The 17,585-nt window shown below is 39.8% G+C and overlaps 3 protein-coding genes across 4 annotated transcripts; all 3 read left to right on the top strand.

The window, feature by feature from the left end:
• Positions 1 to 90: 90 nt before the first annotated feature.
• Positions 91 to 6,114, top strand: rskra (ribosomal protein S6 kinase related a). Its single transcript, XM_067508330.1, has 12 exons — positions 91 to 425; positions 1,393 to 1,635; positions 1,718 to 1,801; positions 1,889 to 1,957; positions 2,352 to 2,421; positions 2,863 to 2,970; positions 3,054 to 3,094; positions 4,286 to 4,313; positions 4,678 to 4,767; positions 5,111 to 5,199; positions 5,285 to 5,395; positions 5,490 to 6,114. Exons 1-12 carry the CDS (start codon positions 396 to 398, stop codon positions 5,784 to 5,786), a joined length of 1,260 nt encoding a protein of 419 aa, XP_067364431.1. The 5' UTR covers positions 91 to 395; the 3' UTR covers positions 5,787 to 6,114.
• Positions 6,115 to 10,012: 3,898 nt separating this feature from the next.
• Positions 10,013 to 13,360, top strand: aldoca (aldolase C, fructose-bisphosphate, a). Its single transcript, XM_067507311.1, has 9 exons — positions 10,013 to 10,167; positions 10,666 to 10,800; positions 10,942 to 11,153; positions 11,280 to 11,334; positions 11,439 to 11,599; positions 11,700 to 11,783; positions 11,896 to 12,070; positions 12,306 to 12,505; positions 12,629 to 13,360. Exons 2-9 carry the CDS (start codon positions 10,689 to 10,691, stop codon positions 12,719 to 12,721), a joined length of 1,092 nt encoding a protein of 363 aa, XP_067363412.1. The 5' UTR covers positions 10,013 to 10,167; positions 10,666 to 10,688; the 3' UTR covers positions 12,722 to 13,360.
• Positions 13,361 to 14,140: 780 nt separating this feature from the next.
• Positions 14,141 to 17,510, top strand: srsf1a (serine and arginine rich splicing factor 1a). Of its 2 annotated transcripts, XR_010914645.1 has the most exons (5): positions 14,141 to 14,582; positions 15,205 to 15,383; positions 15,581 to 15,753; positions 15,932 to 16,668; positions 17,107 to 17,510. XR_010914645.1 is itself a non-coding variant. In XM_067507312.1 (4 exons), exons 1-4 carry the CDS (start codon positions 14,395 to 14,397, stop codon positions 16,127 to 16,129), a joined length of 738 nt encoding a protein of 245 aa, XP_067363413.1. In that variant the 5' UTR covers positions 14,141 to 14,394; the 3' UTR covers positions 16,130 to 17,510. The 2 variants fall into 2 exon arrangements, 1 of the variants encoding a protein (XP_067363413.1); XM_067507312.1 differs by having other exon boundaries at positions 15,932 to 17,510.
• Positions 17,511 to 17,585: the final 75 nt, after the last annotated feature.

Below are 17,585 nucleotides of genomic sequence, written 5' to 3'. Positions count from 1 at the left end.
ATGCATCATTACAAGCAGGCAGATGTATTTAAGTGTCTGTTAGCCGTGTGGATTATTGTTTATCTGTCAATAAACGTGTTGTAGTCTCTCAGTGGTGCGTTTATGTTTGGATTATTGAGTCGAACAGAGAAGAAAGGGGGGCAGGGCTGTGAGGCGCTGCAAGTTGGGCACTGGAGGCATGATTGATCATTAATCTGACAGTTTTAACTGGAGCGGAATCGAGCACTTCACCATCAGAATGACTCTGCAAACAGGCTTTAAACGTTTTTTTTCCTCTTTCCCCAAGACACAGACCTGTAGATGTAACGCGCTGCGAAATCCGTGCGCCACAGGAAGCGCTGAATTAGCTTCAGTGTTCGGCTAAATACTTGAGTTTGTTCCTGCCTGACGATGTGATGGGAAGCGACGCCAGTAAAAGCAGAAAGGTGAGTGAATGAGACAGAGTTATGTTAGTACGAAGGGAGGTCGTTGATGAACAGGACACGTGAGCTAAAAAGAGCAAAATGTTTGGTCCAGTGTCAGGAAAAACTGTTTGTTGTTGTTTTTTATATAAAGAAGGTTTTCAGTAGCATCGACAGGTTACTTTGCTCTGAAGGAAACCTTTCCAAAATTAAACTATCGATCAGTGAAGTTCACGCTGCACAAACCCTTCACTCCGAGCAGCAGCAGGATTTCTGTTTTCTGCCCTAAATGTGTATGAAATACCTGCAAGATCCACAGTCTAGACTCCAAATGTGAATACTCTAGTATAATTCTTAGATTTTGCAATGCTGACTGGTCATAATGACAATTGTATAGTAGAGCAGCATCTATTAATAACTTTGCCAGGTTTTGTAAAGGTAAAGATACAGCATCTAGTTAAAGACCCATTTACTAACTACTTTTCATTTGACTGCAGATGTGGCATTTTTAAATTAAAGATTTGTTAAAATTTCTAATTTCAGGTGACTGAATAGCTTTGTTGATATCTCAAAGGAGAAACCCAACAATATTAATTATGGCTTAGTATAACAAACATTCCTTGTTCATGTTTCATTAACTACTGCTTTCTTACTGAATTGAAGTCAGGTTGATACCTAAACACTTGATTAAACAAAAGTTGATGTTAAATGCTTAGAATTTAACGCATTGGTAATTTATATATGAAACAATAAAAATATAATTATCCTTTTTAAATGTCTAATAGGAGAAACCCAATCTTTTCAACATAATCTGCAGTTTAATGTGAGGATGTCTATTTTGTAGATATTTTAACATTTTGTACTTTGCCAATAATTGTTGTTAAACCTCTTTAAAAAGATGCAGTTTAAGTATGAAGTAAAAACTTTTTAAAATACAACTAGGATCATTTTATTCATGTTTATAGCTTCTTGTTTTTCCTACTAAATTCAGCGAGAGGGATCATCGGCTTCCCGCAGACTCAGTCTTGGTTTTCTGTCAAACGTGCGGGTCTCCATCGCTCACAGACGTGGATGCACAGCTAAATTTTCCCGGCCTGTGGGATTGGACGACAGAATGCCCATCCCCCGTCTCCTGCTCCCTCTTCGGGACTCTGAGGGGACTCCACAAACTTTCATTTCTGCCTTTCTGCCCGAGTTCCCGCACCGCACATTTCCTGGACGAGACAATTTCCAGGTAATGTCAAACACAGCCCAGGGCTGTTCAATAGAATTGATCATAGAGCTAATGGTGCTGTTCAACTATTCTGTGCTCACAGATTCTGGGCTTTATAACTAAAGGATCCTATGGACCAATTTGGAAAGTGAAGGACCTTTTAAAAGAGAAGACCTATGCTGTTAAGGTTAGTTCAGCCACATTAATAACTTTTTTTAGAACCTTATAGGAAGATAACATAATTTTGTGTAACTGTGTTATATGTGATGTGTAGGTTTTACCAAAGTCAGAAATCTTGAAGCATGGAGTGCTGGAGCAATCAAAAGAGGAAGTCATCATTCAGGTAAATTACAGTGTACAGTTCTCAGGGGCAGCTATATTAATAAAAATAATCATCATTATCATCATTCGTAATGAAAAGGGCTGTTGCAGACTAAACCAGATGTTAGGTGACATGTAAGAGAATAGTAGTAGTGTAGCCAAATTAAATGATCAATCTCAATCATAAGGGACCTATTACATAAACCAACATGCATTTTGTTTAAGAACTTATTGTTCCCCATATTGAGTTGTATCTACTGTAAACTAAATACATATTTGTCTATATTTTTCTATTTATTTTTGGTTTTGAATTGTATCAATCATCTGGAATATAGGAAGCTCCCTGTCAATCACTCACTGTTAATCACTGTCATTTTGTTTGTGTGTGTGTGTGGGTGTGGACTGTTGCTTTGCAGCGGCAGCTCAAACACCCATTCATCCACAATCTGCAGGACTGCTGGCAGACGCAGCGTCACCTCTTCATTAGTGAGTTCAAAAATATATGGTGGCACAGCTTGACCCTCTCCATAGTTATGCTCTGTGTTTCTAAAAGGACCCCCCCCCCCTCTCCACCACCATAGTAACACAGTCTGCATCCAGTCACAACAGTGCTGGATGTTGAGGAGGCACACTGCCATCTAATGAGAGAGCAGGGTAAAGCTCCAGTCCTCCATGATCATACATTTTTCCATCATCACTCGTTTTTCAGCCCAGACTATTAATATTACAAAGATGTGTCCAAAGCTAACTGGAGAACAACAAGCACGTGTGTGTTTTTGACTTGGTTTAATCTTGTTGCTTGTTTTCTCCTCCAGCAACACTCACATGAGTAAAACATTTTTTTTTTTTGCGTCGTTTGTCTTTTTAGCATCGTTCTCACGACTCCCATTTAATTCTACATGTGTCTTTGTGTCTCGTTCTCTGCAGTGTGCGACTACTGCAGCACTGGAGACTTGCACACTTACTGGTTACTTAAAGGCCGGTTAAGGGAGGATGAAGTTCGGGTCTTTGCTGCAGAATTGGGGAGTGCGTTGGGTTAGTGTGTGACTTACTGAGTTACTTGCAGTGGCATTATCTGGTTGTAGTGTTTATATGTGTGCTGTGTATCTTTTTACTAGGTTTCCTGCATGACTTGGGAATCATTCATAGAGATGTAAAGGTATGAATCTCATTTGTAACATATTTAGCCTGATAAAACAGTTGCATCATACTATATATTAAGTTTGATTTTAGGTGCATCACATTATCACATTCTCTGGGGCCCTTATGGCAAATAATTGGTTTTCAGTCTCTACTGACCAGTGTTTGAATGGCTGTGTCATCATTTTTTATTATTCCCCCAGGCACTTGGTTGACTGACAAAAAATAAATTAGCAGCAGTTTTGATAATTAGTTTTTTTTTTGATGGTTTTGCTGAATAAAGTTGGAAAGACAAAATCACTGGTACTAGTTTCTCAAATGTGAATATATTCCAGTTTTCCTGGATAGCAAACACAGATCAACATCTTTCGGCTTGTCCCTTCAGGGGTCGCCACAGCAGAACGAGTTCCGCACAATGATTTGGCATGAGTTTTTACACCGAGTGCCCTTCTGCCGCAACCCTCCCATTTTTTCCAGGCTCAGGACCACCACTTTTGTGAGCCTTGGTGGGTGATCAGGTGGGGTGGGATTCAATTCTGCGGCCTTCTTCATCCCAACCCAAGCTCTACCACTGAGGCACCAGGCCACCTTCTGGATAGCAAACACAATATTATGTTAATATGTTGTCAAATAACAAATATACTAACTGCTGGATGTGTTAATACAAGTAATAGCTGGCTGCAGCATCACATTTCTCCTATAAGGGATTTAATTGCACCTAATGTTTTCTGAGTGTTCTAGTAAAAATCTGCAATTTAAGCATTAGCACTAACTCAAAATCAACCCTTGCTCACTTGAGACGTCTCTCTTCCTGCTCTGCTATGCTCTGCTACACTCGACCATGCTCTTCCCAGTGCTTCCGAAAGTAATCATTATTAAATCATGCTATATAAAAAGCTGAAATACCTTCCAATCAAGCAGAAACTGTTGACTATTTAAAAGCGTGAGTTTTGCTCAAAAGCCTTTATGGATTAAAAACCTTTGTGCCACTGCCAGTTCTGTAAGTCTGGATCACAGGAGACCTCACAGTAGCAGGAAGTAAGTTTTTCTTAATAAGTATTGCTAAGAAAAAAATTAACATTTTACTTTTAGGCTAAGTGGAATCAGTTTTGTAAAATATGGGTTTACTACAGCATATAAGGGCTTAAAAAAAATCTTCGTTTTCATAATACTAATTAATTTTACAATTTATTTTATTCATTTCTTTTAGATGGAGAACATCCTTTTAAGTGATCGAGGTAATGCTTGTCTATATTATTATACTTTTGGCCTGTAAAAATATTTAAAACTTGTGGTCATTAGATCAAATGTATTTTTTTAATTTTAATAATCCTCAGAGAAGAAACTGACGATACGCACAATGAGAAAAAACATATAATGGACAACATAGGAAAGTCAAGCTGTCACAGCAGTAGTCTATAACTAACTATTTGGATCCTGCTCCATTATTTCACAAAGAACAACAATAAGCTGTGAACCTGCTATAAAAACTAGGCCAATAAAATTATTAATCTTGTAGAACTGCAAATCATCCAGTAGAATATACAAACAACAAATAGATGTACATGAGTTACATTTCAGTTTTCACTTCACATCATTCAGGTCACCTCCGTCTGTCTGATTTTGGACTCTCACACCGCCTGAACCGAGGAGGACGAGCGTTTACAATATGTGGTACAATCCAGTACATGGGTACGAAGGAAATTAAATCTTTTTTAGAAATAATTTTTTTTTATTGTATCATAATACTCTATATTGTTATACTATATATTACTTTTAAAAGTTTGTTTGTATCCTATTGAAGTCCTGTCTCTGTGTATATCTGCATTAGAGCCCCAACTGTGTTTTACTCCCACTGGATTCAGCTGACCCAGTTATGATTGTGATGCACCTGTGATGTTTTTTTTTTTTTACAAATGATCATTGGTTCTGAAACAAGGCTGCAGTTGTTGACATATTTGTTTGTGACATTTCACTTTCTGCTTTAATACTGATATATCATCTTGAGTTTTTTTTCCTGCTTTCACCTGAGCAGCACCTGAAGTATTAAGCGGGGGTCCATATAACCACGCTGCTGACTGGTGGCCCCTTGGCATCATGTTGTTCTCACTGGTGACAGGAGAGGTGAGCATGCACTCAGGTTTAATCAGATGTGTTGCATCACTGTGTGTTGTCATGCTCTACTCTCAGTGTTAATTTATGGACTCAGTTTCCAGTACCTGCAGAGTCGGACCACAGCACCATGCTGAAGAAGGTCAGAGAGTTTCCTTATATCCTGCCCAACACCTTCAGCTCTGCTCTGATCTTACTGCTCACTGAGGTTTGTACATGATTCTCCTCTCTCTGATTCTCCTCTCAGATCCCTTTGGGTGAATTATTATCTTATTCATGTCCTGCTCCCTTTCTTGATGCAGCTTTTGAGCAAGAATCCAGTGAACCGGCTTCGTAACCTGGACTCTTTCCAGATGCAGGCCTTCTTTCGTGGCATTTCATTCGACCCTCACGTCCTCCAAAAGACAACAGTTGATTTCATCCTTGAGCTCCGGAGCCATCCTGACTGGGCAGCCAAATCAATGAGAGGCCTTTCGCTTGACTGCTTTGATCCCTTTGACTGTGATGAAATCCTTCATTCTTCAACTCCCATTGAACTCTCTCCTACTTTGGTCAACATGGACCTGAGCCAAGCTACAGAGCAGACGTGTGAAGCTTGAACTATATGTCTGTGCCTCAATAGAAAAACTGACTGTAAGTGAGAAACTGCAGATGATAAATGTTTCTTTCAAATTTCCTCTGATAATGGGGAACACATGTAGCCCCCACTGCCACATGTACCAATCATCGGTTATTGGTGCAGAATTGGATTTTTGCTTATGGGTACCCTGGGTTTTGTCTTTCAGGCTACAGGTCCATTCAGGGTTACCTTACCTTATTGCTGAAAGATGTTAAGGCTGTCTGAAAGTAATACCTGCAGAATCTACTGAGGGCTTACTAAGCAGTTCAAAATAAAATGTGTTTCAATTTTTTTATTTTAATTTACAATTAATATAGTCTCTAATGTCAAAATAACAAATTGTCATCAAACAGCATACAACTGTTAAAGTCTAGAATAAGAAGATGTATTTATTCTTGTTATAGTAGCATTATCATGGGAGGTACCATAAGCAGTATGACTAAAATGAGTTTTGTGCTACATTATTTTTTTAATTTTAAGTTTCTTGTTTTTTATCAACCAACTCTTTTCTGAAACCAGACCTACCTTCCCGTTTCGCTGGTAGCTCATGGACTTGGTCTTCCCTTAATGCAGTATTAAGAATTCCATTGACATCTGCATGTATGTATATATGTAGTATGTGTTTTAAACTCTACAATGAATTGTTTTGCAAAAACTGCCATGTTGGATTTTGACAAGCGAGTAACATTCAGTAGGCTGCAGAAAGTTCTATGGGCCACCTTCGAAACATCACAGTGAACATTAGCTTTCCACTGTGAGATGAGCAGAGAAACCGGTTATAAGTAACTTTAAAGAAGATGGACCATTTTGAGGGTTGGTCAGTTTATTAATTTAAAAAATGAAGACAACAATATAATGGTGGCAGATGGTAATATCCCCAACACAGACCAAAACAAAGACATCGGTCAAATGTAAAACTAAACAGCTCCAGTGGTGGTTTCTGTTTAAAACACATACATACAGGAGGTGGCCTTATAAATGCAAGTGCTGACTTCAGTTTTCCAAAACACTTGAAACATAGTTTTAATAACTTTATTGTCTTCACAATTAAAAATCTAGTATTCCCATGGTCATGTGAACTGGAATGAGCCATTTGAATATTAGTATATATATTTTTTATCAATTATAACAGAGTATAATTACAGATTTGTATTATACTGCAAATATTATGAATTAGTAAAAACACATACATTTTATAATATAATTAATAACATATTTGTATTACATATTATTTTATTGAGTTTTGATGGATTTGTTGGTTATAAGGCTCTGTGATATCTGCTTGACAACATTTTATACCTTCCTAAAATCCTGAACGATCCTAAAATGCATCCAAAGACCTACAGCTCTAGCTCGTCATAACCTAATATTATATATCACATTGGTCCCAATTTAAGACATGTTGTGCTACATTTTTGTTGCTAATCACACTGTGTACAACCAAGTACGCCATACCTTTAAATAATGAGCATTATTTGTTGTTCTTATAGCATTGTGGTTTTGAAAGCAAACCTTTTGCTCTCTGTTGAGATGTCCCAATGTTTCATTCTGGTTCTCAAATGTACATTACCTTGATAATTTTCTATTTCTTTGCACCTTGTTAATGTGTTAATTGTTCCAAATAAAAGCTACGATGCCTTGCTCAAACACAGCTGACTTAATTTTTTATCTTTAGAAACTTAATTCCAAAATGGGTTTTGAGTCTTTGTAACGACGCAACCTGCAAGCAAAAATAGTGTTGCGTGGGAGCCGCCATGAAACGAAGGAGGGTCAACTTGGCCAAGATTTCTTGCCAGGCTATATGAATCAAGCATGTGATACAACACACATAAGGTCCACACATCAGCTTTTCTGGAGCTTTTATTCACATGATCCTTCACTGTGGATTCAGTAGATGTTGGAGTGTTGAGTATTCTGTGTACTTACAGTAGCTCATTTAGAGAAAGAAAAATTTAAAGTCACCATTTTTTGCAAATAAATGGAAATTTGATCTATGTACTGTGTTCATCCATCTGTAACAGCTTATCCTGTTAAGAGTCACACCCTGGACAGGTCTCCAGTATATCTTTTGTCCTTTCGGCTTATCCTGTGAGTTCAGGGTCACCAGATGCCTTTCTTGACACAACCCTCCCCAATTTCTACCAGGTTTGGACCGGCACTGCACAGCTAGGGCTTTTGGGGGTTCAGTGTCTTGCCCAGAGACATTTGACGTATAGCAGGGATCGAACCACTGACCCTGTGGTCTGTGGACAATTGCCCTACCAACTGAGCTACCCTGAATACTTATACTGATTGTATTCTGATTGTAACCTTATTTAAATTGTCCAACATTGTAGTTTCCATGACTAATTGTCTCTTCCTGCAAATGCTCATGTTCTTCGTGAAATTACAGTTAAAGAAGAATACAAAGGAAAAACATAAATTCCTTCTCCTCCTTTCCCTATGCTGCTTACATATCATTGTCGATATGTAACCAGCATCAGGCAATGAGCTCCAAACATCAATTTAATCTAATGCCATATTCTGGATTTTAAATTACCAGTTATCATTTGAATGTTGCAGCTGGATGTGGTACATCATGACCAACTTTCAGACTTGGCTTGACCTATTTAGAGGTGCAATCACAGACCCATTGAGGACAACCTTAATAGGACAGAAAATTAAGGACCATATAAAGTACCATTATTAAATGTTTTTAATTAGGTAACAGAGAAAAAAAAATGGAGCGTCCCAGTGGAGGCAGCCAATTTTAATTGCTGTTCTTCCTGAAGTCACGTATCTATTTAAAACTGTCTCCTGAATGGGAGAGCACCAGCTCCTCCTCCCCACCGCTTGCTGACATAAAATTCCCTCTCAGGCCCTTGTCTTAGACAGGTCTACCATGTCTGTGTTGTGGCTGTGTGATGGCAGGGAGTCCAGTGACCTACATCTACTTTCAGAAGCACACTGACCCACAATAGTGAAGAACAGAGTCCTTCTTGAAATGCAGGAGAGCCATCCCACTGCGTCTAACCGCAAAGTAACATTACATACGAGAATCCGCAACAGCAAGCATGCAGTTTCCTCCAGGACAGATTGAGAGAAAATAGGCAGGTGAAAGTGCGTCCGTGCCTCTTCTGCAGGATCTCTAGAGGAAAAGAAAAGCGAAATACATCCGACAGTTTCCTTTCATATTTTTGGTTATTTTTAAAATATCTTTATAATTATTTTTAACTCTTATAGGTAATTTCATGTCTCATTTTAGCTCTTCTGGTCTCTTTGCGGGTTGTTGTGCTTCTTGTTTTGATTGTTCTACATTTTTACATGGTCCTTTTTAGTCTTTTAATTGAGCTCTATGACTTTTAAGCTGTGGCCCAAGAATCTGACCTTTATGGTCACCCAGCATTCATCCAGCAACTCCATTCATTAATACATCAACATGTTCCTTAGGCAAAGCTTATGCAGCAACAAATGCAAAATCACGGAATTATACACCATTAACTAAATGTGACTAAACTTTCATTTAATAGTTTAATTTTTTTACACAAAAAACTCTGTAAGTGAAATTATATGTAAGCCAGTATGATGTGTGCATGAAATGAGGGGGGAAATGAAACAATTGTTCTTCAAATTTGAATCTTCAAATTTCATCTAGTAGACCGTATTTTGGCGTAATGTGGGGCCATATTACAATCTTCATTTACACTGACTAGAACCTGGAAATGGCTTCTATTTCTGAGTTGTTCCATCGAGTTCTTTACAGTTTAAATTTCCTAAACGTAGGCACTGAGTGCACGAAGACTCAAACACCCCGGTGAATTCAAGGCTGAAGACCAAATTATCAGGGGGACTTGCAATATTCCTCAGGGCACATTTTTACTAATTAAAATAAAAATAGCACAGCGTGGGCTATGGTTAAATGCTTAAATGAGTTTGCTATAGAGGTAGTAGGTCCTGACAAATGTGTCAGTTTTTATTGCACAATCAATCTGAATCAGCCTGAAATAGTTAACGTTAAGGTTTCATGGTTAGAAAAGGAACCAAGCTGTGACATAACCATCCAAACCACAACATGACATGTTCAAAAGCACTGTATTGAGTTTGTCTTTGCAAACTTGCAACTCGAAATCGGCCTCATCAGTGTGAATAAGATGAGATGAGCCCCAAACGACCAAAAACGTTGTTTTATTTTAACAAAACTATGTATCATCAAGATTTTCTAAACTATGTGGGACAAAGGTGGGTGTCTACGCCCCGCCCAGGGGTGTGTGCTTATGAGGTGTGACACACTTAAGTAGGATACAAACTAGAGCTGAGTGAGAGGCTCCTTCAGTGTTCATCACATCAGAGCAGCAGAAACATTTAATTTCCCCGTCTGTCAGGTAAGACCTTCTACTGCTCATTTGACAATTTAATTTTATATCACTGACGAGGCTAATAACTATTAACTTGCTGCTTTTTGTATGTTTGTGTAAATGGACCTATAATAAAGTGTGATATTTTCTAAAACTGTATTTCATCATCTATGCTATTTGTGCCATTTTACATTTGTTTGAGATTTGTGCTGTATCGATTTTTCACTTCTTTCTGGCAGTCTGGTTAAACGTCGGAAATTAAAAAAAAAAAAAGATTCAGCGACTGATTTAAATATAATTCAAAGTGATTTTTTTGTCCATCAGCAAATAATTATATATTGAAGGCCTTACCAGCTTGTGTACCAAAGCAGTCGTGATTTTGTGTTTTTGAAATCATGTTAAGAAACTAAAGTTTCAGCACCTTAGAAATAAGACCACTGCCTTCGACAAGAAACGTGATTTCTTCCTGGAGTTTTGGATTCTAACCTTTTAATAAGATGATAAGTATCTATTTTCTGTCAAAAGCTGTAGGACTTCAGTCAGTCAGGATGACACACCAGTTCCCTGCACTCTCTGAGGCGCAGAAGAGGGAGCTACACGAAACTGCTCTACGCATCATTTCTAAAGGGAAGGGGATCCTGGCTGCAGATGAGTCTGTGGGTCTGTAAAGAAAAATCCTTCTTTTTTACTCTGGAAATTATCTGAGGCATTCAAAATAAAATCTGCAGTCACTTATGAAGACTGGTGCGAAAAATCCACATAGTTTGAATCATACAGCATAGTAGTGTGTGTTACCTGCAGGCAGCATGGCTAAGCGGCTGGCCCAGGTTGGAGTGGAGAACACAGAGGAGAATCGCAGACAGTATCGGCAGATCCTTTTCAGTGCTGATGATCGCATCAACAGCTGCATTGGAGGGGTCATCTTCTTCCATGAGACGCTGTACCAGCACTCTGATAACGGTCTCTCCTTTGTCAAAATGATCAGGGACAGGGGCATCCTGGTTGGCATCAAGGTGTGGCAGTTTAGTACCAAACAATAAAAATAGCAACTCAGCTATTTTTGAAATATGTGCAATGCAGTTTGGACTTGGTTTGCTGAATTTACCATGGTTGTCACTTCTGATCCTTTTTTTGCTCAGGTGGACAAGGGTGTGGTCCCACTGGCAGGAACATGTGGCGAAACCACCACACAGGGTCAGGCAAACCTGTTCTTGTTTAAATGCTAATATTATCTTTTTCATGCACTCAGATTCACATAAAAATCATTGTTTTAGAGCTTTTGTAAACCTTTTCACCAGGTCTGGATGGCTTGTCAGAGCGCTGTATGCAGTATAAAAAGGATGGATCTGTCTTTGCAAAGTGGCGCTGTGTTCTTAAAATTAGTGACACCAATCCCTCTAAACTGGCCATCACAGAAAATGCTAATGTCCTTGCACGATACTCTAGCATCTGCCAGCAGGTACAGTATATACTATTACTATTATTATAACTTGTCTAGACATCTTTGTGAATGTATGCTTCTGTATTGTTCTCATAATATTGAACATTTTAACTTGCAGCATGGCATTGTGCCCATCATAGAGCCGGAGATTTTGCCGGATGGAGATCATGACCTCAAACGCTGCCAGTATGTCACTGAGAAGGTGGGTTTTTTTTTTATAACCTTGATGTGCATGGCGTGTGACATTGGTAGTAGCAGAATATGGAAACAGAGACAAAGAGAAAAAAAGACAAACTACTGTGTTTGGATTTTAGGTCCTGGCTGCTGTGTATAAAGCCATGTCTGACCACCACGTGTACCTGGAAGGTTCTCTCCTTAAACCCAACATGGTCACTCCTGGACACAGCTGTCCCACCAAGTATAGCCCAGAAGAGGTTGCTATGGCAACTATCACTGCCTTGCGTCGCACTGTTCCTCCTGCTGTCCCAGGTAAGATGGGACTCCTGTCATGTCTGGAGATTTTACACCTCTAGATAAATTCAGCAGAAGTATTGTAAAGTAACTCATCTTTGCTTCTGTGTTTCCACTTCCCTCTACCTTATAAAATCTATGGAATAAATTCCAAATATATGAGAATCAGAAGAGTGTACAAGGTGGTTAAGAACCTGTTACCTGCTGTGATTACTACTATTTCCACCACCGCATTCTGTTCTGCTTCCTGCAGGGGTTGCTTTTCTCTCGGGTGGTCAAAGTGAAGAGGAGGCCTCTGTCCACCTCAATGCCATCAACAATTGCCCGCTGCCCAAACCCTGGATACTAACTTTCTCCTTTGGCCGAGCCCTGCAGGCCTCTGCACTCAGGGCCTGGAGAGGACACAAAGAGAATGAGAAAGCTGCCACAGAGCAGTTCATCAAGAGAGCAGAGGTACCCTGAATCTTTATTTAGTGCAAACTAATTATATAACGAAATCCCCTTTACCATAGACCAGTGCCTGTCCTGTTTGGTTTCTGTTTGCTTCTTTAACAGGCCTGTCTTCTCTGTCTACAGGTGAACAGTCTGGCATGTCAGGGGAAGTACACTGGGGGTAATAACTCTGGTGAGGCGGGTCAGCGCATCTATGGTTCATGTCATGCATACTGAGCAGTAGAAATTTACTATTTCAATTAGCATCGTGTTCTCCCTTAACCATAATAATACATTTACGAGAGGATTTTCTCTTAGACAGTTAGATCTTTTAGGATATTGACGCTTATGATGATCTTACATGAACACAACTGACAGTGTGTTTTCTTGCCTTGACAACAAACGACAATCTGAACATGGCCTCGGGTGTTTATAACGCATGTACTGAATGCAGAATATTTGCTTTACTGTTTTTGGAATAACTAAAGCTTTAAAGGCCTTTTGCTATCCATGACACTTGGCTTGGATTAGCTTGGATTAACAAAGCATTTAAGTCTCATTATGAGAAATACTAACTTGCCACATGATGTAAGTAAATTAAAGTTTGGCTGCAGGTGAATAAGTTTATCTCGTGTTTGCCATGCCACAGTTAATTAAACTATGTGTTCAAGTTATGCAAGGCTTCTTTCTTTGTGATTGTGAGGATTTGTGTAGTTTGTGTAATAACAGAAATATTGTAGGAGAATGAGCTCTGCAGTCCCTGTGGAGAAAGTAATTTTATGTGCGTTAAAATTTGCATTAGTACCCACTATTCAGTAGTGTGATAACTGTGGTTTGCCTGTAAGAATTTACACAATAAAGCTGTGTTCTGGTAAACTGTGGTTTAGATGTTTTATTTTATAAAAATGTATAGGATGCCAGAACTCTGGACTCTCAAATATCTAGCTGTTTTCTTCTGTGCTTACTTAGTTAATGGGATGCAACGCGTTTGATCATTTAGAAAAGTGTCATAACTGATATGAAGGAAATCTGCTCACATTTGTTGCCCACACCAAACTGTGTGGGCAACAAATGCTGTGGCTCATTTGGTAAGATAGTCAAACACTGATTGCAGGGTTAGTGGTCATATTTCAAGCTCCCTCTGGTCACCTATCACAGTGCCCTTTGGACAGCAAAATATAGAATTATTGCTTTGATAATAGCCTTATTTGCTAAATTTTAGCACAACATTCATGTCTGTGACAATTTAGTGAAACTCTTTTAAATCAATATTATAAATAACAATAAATATTTATTGTACACACGGTTATGTCTTTCGTTCGTTTTTTGCTAATACATATTCAAAATGCAATTTGACTATGTATCCCCTCATGTAAAATAGTAAAACATGTGCCATTTGTGATATTGTGTGATTTGCTGCTATAAGTCTCACATTCAGCCGGTGAAATGAGAGGCTGAGAAGCCATTTTTGTGGTGTGTTTAGAGGAACAAGATACAACAAGATAAGTTGTCTTCACGACTGTTTTACATACAAAATGCGAATACATACATACAAAATATTTTTAAAAAATGAATAATTGTAATCCATACACTGAGTTAATTGGCGGACTATTTCGTGAGGCGGATGTGTCGGCTCTGGCTGTAGTGTTTCCGGTCGTCGTCAATACCTCGGAGCGCGGTTCCTGAAGAAACACAGGAGTTAGCGTTAACCTCGTCGGGACGGTTCTTTCTATAGAAAATACCTCTCAGATACTATCGTAAGCCGCTCGTGTTTGAGTTGTTGCAGCGTTTTGCTTACATTTATATCAACCTGCGGTGTGATCACCGTGTAACTCCCCCAAACCGTTAGGAATATTGCAAACAACGGAGCGTTGGGTAAAGAAGCGAGCTATCTATTAGCAGTAGCAGCAATGTCGGGTGTTGTGCGAGGCCCTGCTGGGAACAACGACTGCCGAATCTACGTGGGAAACCTTCCCCCTGATATTCGCACAAAAGACGTGGAAGATGTGTTCTACAAGTACGGGACAATTCGAGACATCGACCTGAAGAACCGGAGAGGGGGGCCTCCATTCGCCTTTATTGAATTCGAAGACCCGAGGTAAGGCGCTAAATGGCGTTTCACTTGGTAACGCGAGGCCCGAGTCAGCGCCATTGTGTGGCTAACCAGCTCGTTTGTTAACTCATAACTCAACGGGCTACGACTATTTCCTGGGTCGCTTCTGCATTTCTATCGCAGCGAAACGTGGTTGTGCTCTTTCGGTTTCGACATTGTTTGATCTAATTCATATATTATTGGTTTAACGCGTGACCCTTTGGAATTAATGCTATCGTGCCACTGTTTGCACTGCGTCCAGATCATGTTAAAACGAACATCCACTTTGCTTTGTTTGTGGCTTTTAGTAAGCTAACGCTAGATCGCCTGAGTAACGTTGATTCCATTCAAAAAAGTCACAATTGATTTGCAGTATTTTTTTTTTCGGCACCACTCTGCTTCTTCGATGACCGAAATTGTGTGTGTGCGCTTTTAATAAACAGTGTAGAACCAATATATTCTTTAGCTAATTGCAGTTGCACGTCTGTGGGGTGGATAAAAGCCAGCAGGACGAAGCTAACCGCTAACATGGCTGACAACGTCTGTGATTGCGTTTTCTCTGCGTGTGTGTTATACCTCGCCGCTTTCTATGTTTTTAATTTTCACATTTTAATCGTTGTGTTAACAGGGACGCCGATGATGCCGTCTATGGACGTGATGGTTATGACTACGATGGCTACAGACTGCGTGTGGAGTTTCCTCGCAGCGGCAGGGGCTCCAGAGGCGGCTTTGGTGGGATCGGTGGAGCTCCCAGAGGCAGATACGGACCTCCGTCCAGGCGCTCCGAGTACAGGGTCGTTGTGTCCGGTAAATAAGTCACCACATTTGTGAGCTTTTGGCCCTGGTATTGACTGGCTATCATTAGATTACATTAGGTCCGTGCTGCAGCATGAATGATTAATGTGTTGTATATTTCTGATTTAGAGTTAGCTTTATAATGAAGTGCCTGCACATAGCCAACGTAAATAAAATCCCTGTCAGTAACGCAATTTTCTGTCTTTCAGGGCTTCCCCAGAGTGGCAGCTGGCAGGATCTGAAGGACCACATGCGAGAGGCAGGCGATGTTTGCTATGCTGACGTATACAGAGATGGAACTGGGGTTGTAGAATTTGTGCGCAAAGAAGACATGACCTACGCCGTTCGAAAGCTGGACAACACCAAATTCCGCTCACATGAGGTATGTGTTCTGATTTGGTCAATGGTCATGGATAGTGTTTCTTTGCTGTGCTGAGGTGAGTACTTTAGGAGAGTGCTAGAAGCTTAAAACCACACTTGAGCCTCATTTCCATCTATGGTATTACCATTGCAGGCAGGAATGTTGTCTTTTCAATGTCAAGTTCTCTTGTGTCTGCCAGGGAGAGACTGCTTACATTCGTGTGAAATTAGACGGTCCTCGCAGCCCAAGTTATGGAAGATCACGCTCCCGTAGCCGTGGCAGCCGAAGCAGGAGCCGCAGTCGCAGCGCCAGCCGCAGCCGGAGCAATTCCCGTGGCCGTGGCAGAGGATCACCCCGCTACTCACCTCGTCACAGCCGCTCTCGTTCCCGTTCCTAAAACTTTCTACCACCAATGTTTTGCCCTTTTGATGTATACCCTCCTGATTTTTATCTCTTATGAGTTTCTCCAGATGTCAGCTATTGATTTTTAATTTTTACATTTCATGTCCCGATGTCCTTGTGGATGATCTTGGTATGTAGATGTACCCCCCCCCCCCCCCCCACCCCCACCCCTCTCCAGCTACTTTGTCCTTTTGTTTTTTGTCCCTCTCTCTGCTTCTCTCTGTCCTCAATTTTTGCGACATTAGAAATTGTGCTGTTAACTTCAAAAATGTTGAGTTATAAGCTGCACTCAATGTTTTTGCAAGTAGAGGTATTTTTTTCTTTTCTTTTTTTGAGTAGCTTTTCCCATTGGGTTTGTGGGGTGGGCTTTTTGGATGGGAAGCCCATGCTTAACTGTATTTTACCCTTGTGTCTTCCTTTAGACATCTGAAGAGAAGGATTAAAGTGATTTGGATTTAAACCATTGTGGAGCACATTTCATTTGTATGGTCAGGATAGGACATCTAATTGAGGAGCAATCAGGTCGAGGCAATGGTACGCTTCATATTACATAAGTTGAACGTTTTGATCGATTGCCATATCATGCATGTCATATTTAACAAAGCCATATGTGCTGTAATTTGTTACACATATGATTTTTAACATGCTACTCTGGCCTGTGACAGATTAAGCAGTCCTAGATAAAGTGTTGTGATGTAAGTGTATCATCTTTGCTGTCAAATGTAAAAAGCTGAATCACTACTTCGCTACAAAGGGGTCCCACTTTTAACTTAAGTCCTCAAGTGTTTTAACTTCAGGGAGTGATCGTTTTTGTGCTCTGGTTTTTTTTTTTTTTGTTTTTTTTTTTTGTCTTTTTCGTTCTTGGTCTGACATGAGTGCTCAACATGGAAAAAAAAAAAAAGAAAATAGGCCCCAAAATCTTGACATTTTATTCTAACGGTCTGCCTCTGATTTTCTTCCTGGTATTTCAAGGTTTTGATTGGAGGAGTGGCTCAGTGGATCCCAATCCTTGGAGCTGGATGAGTGGATCGATTAGGGAAGGGATAGGCAAGGATGGATGCTCGGAACGGGATCAGTTTTCCAGGATTCAGATGAGTTTGTTCAGAACTAATTAACGAGGAGTCCTAGAGCAACTTTTTTTCTTTTCCTAGTACGCCCTCCCCCTTGCCTAAAGTTTTTCAGTGATAATGGCTTTATTTTACAAGAAAACGAAACTGAGGACCAGGAAGTTGGATCAAAGGATGGAATCGTAGATGCCTGGTATGAAGGAAAATTGGGGAGGTTGGGAGAGGGGTTTATTTGGGAGTAGTTTGTATGTTTTTATTTTGCTTAATCTTACTTTCTCTTAGCATTTTCAATAAAACACTTCAAAACAAGGAGATTTTAGTTTGTTTTTATTTTTAAACATCACTAAATGTGACACAAGTCGTTTTTAAAAATATATTGTTTTA

Source organism: Channa argus, chromosome 6 (genome assembly GCF_033026475.1).
Source record: "Channa argus isolate prfri chromosome 6, Channa argus male v1.0, whole genome shotgun sequence".
Lineage (NCBI taxonomy): Eukaryota > Metazoa > Chordata > Actinopteri > Anabantiformes > Channidae > Channa > Channa argus.
The sequence above is the reverse complement of the archived record's forward strand: the minus strand, read 5'-3'. Positions and strand labels throughout refer to the sequence as shown.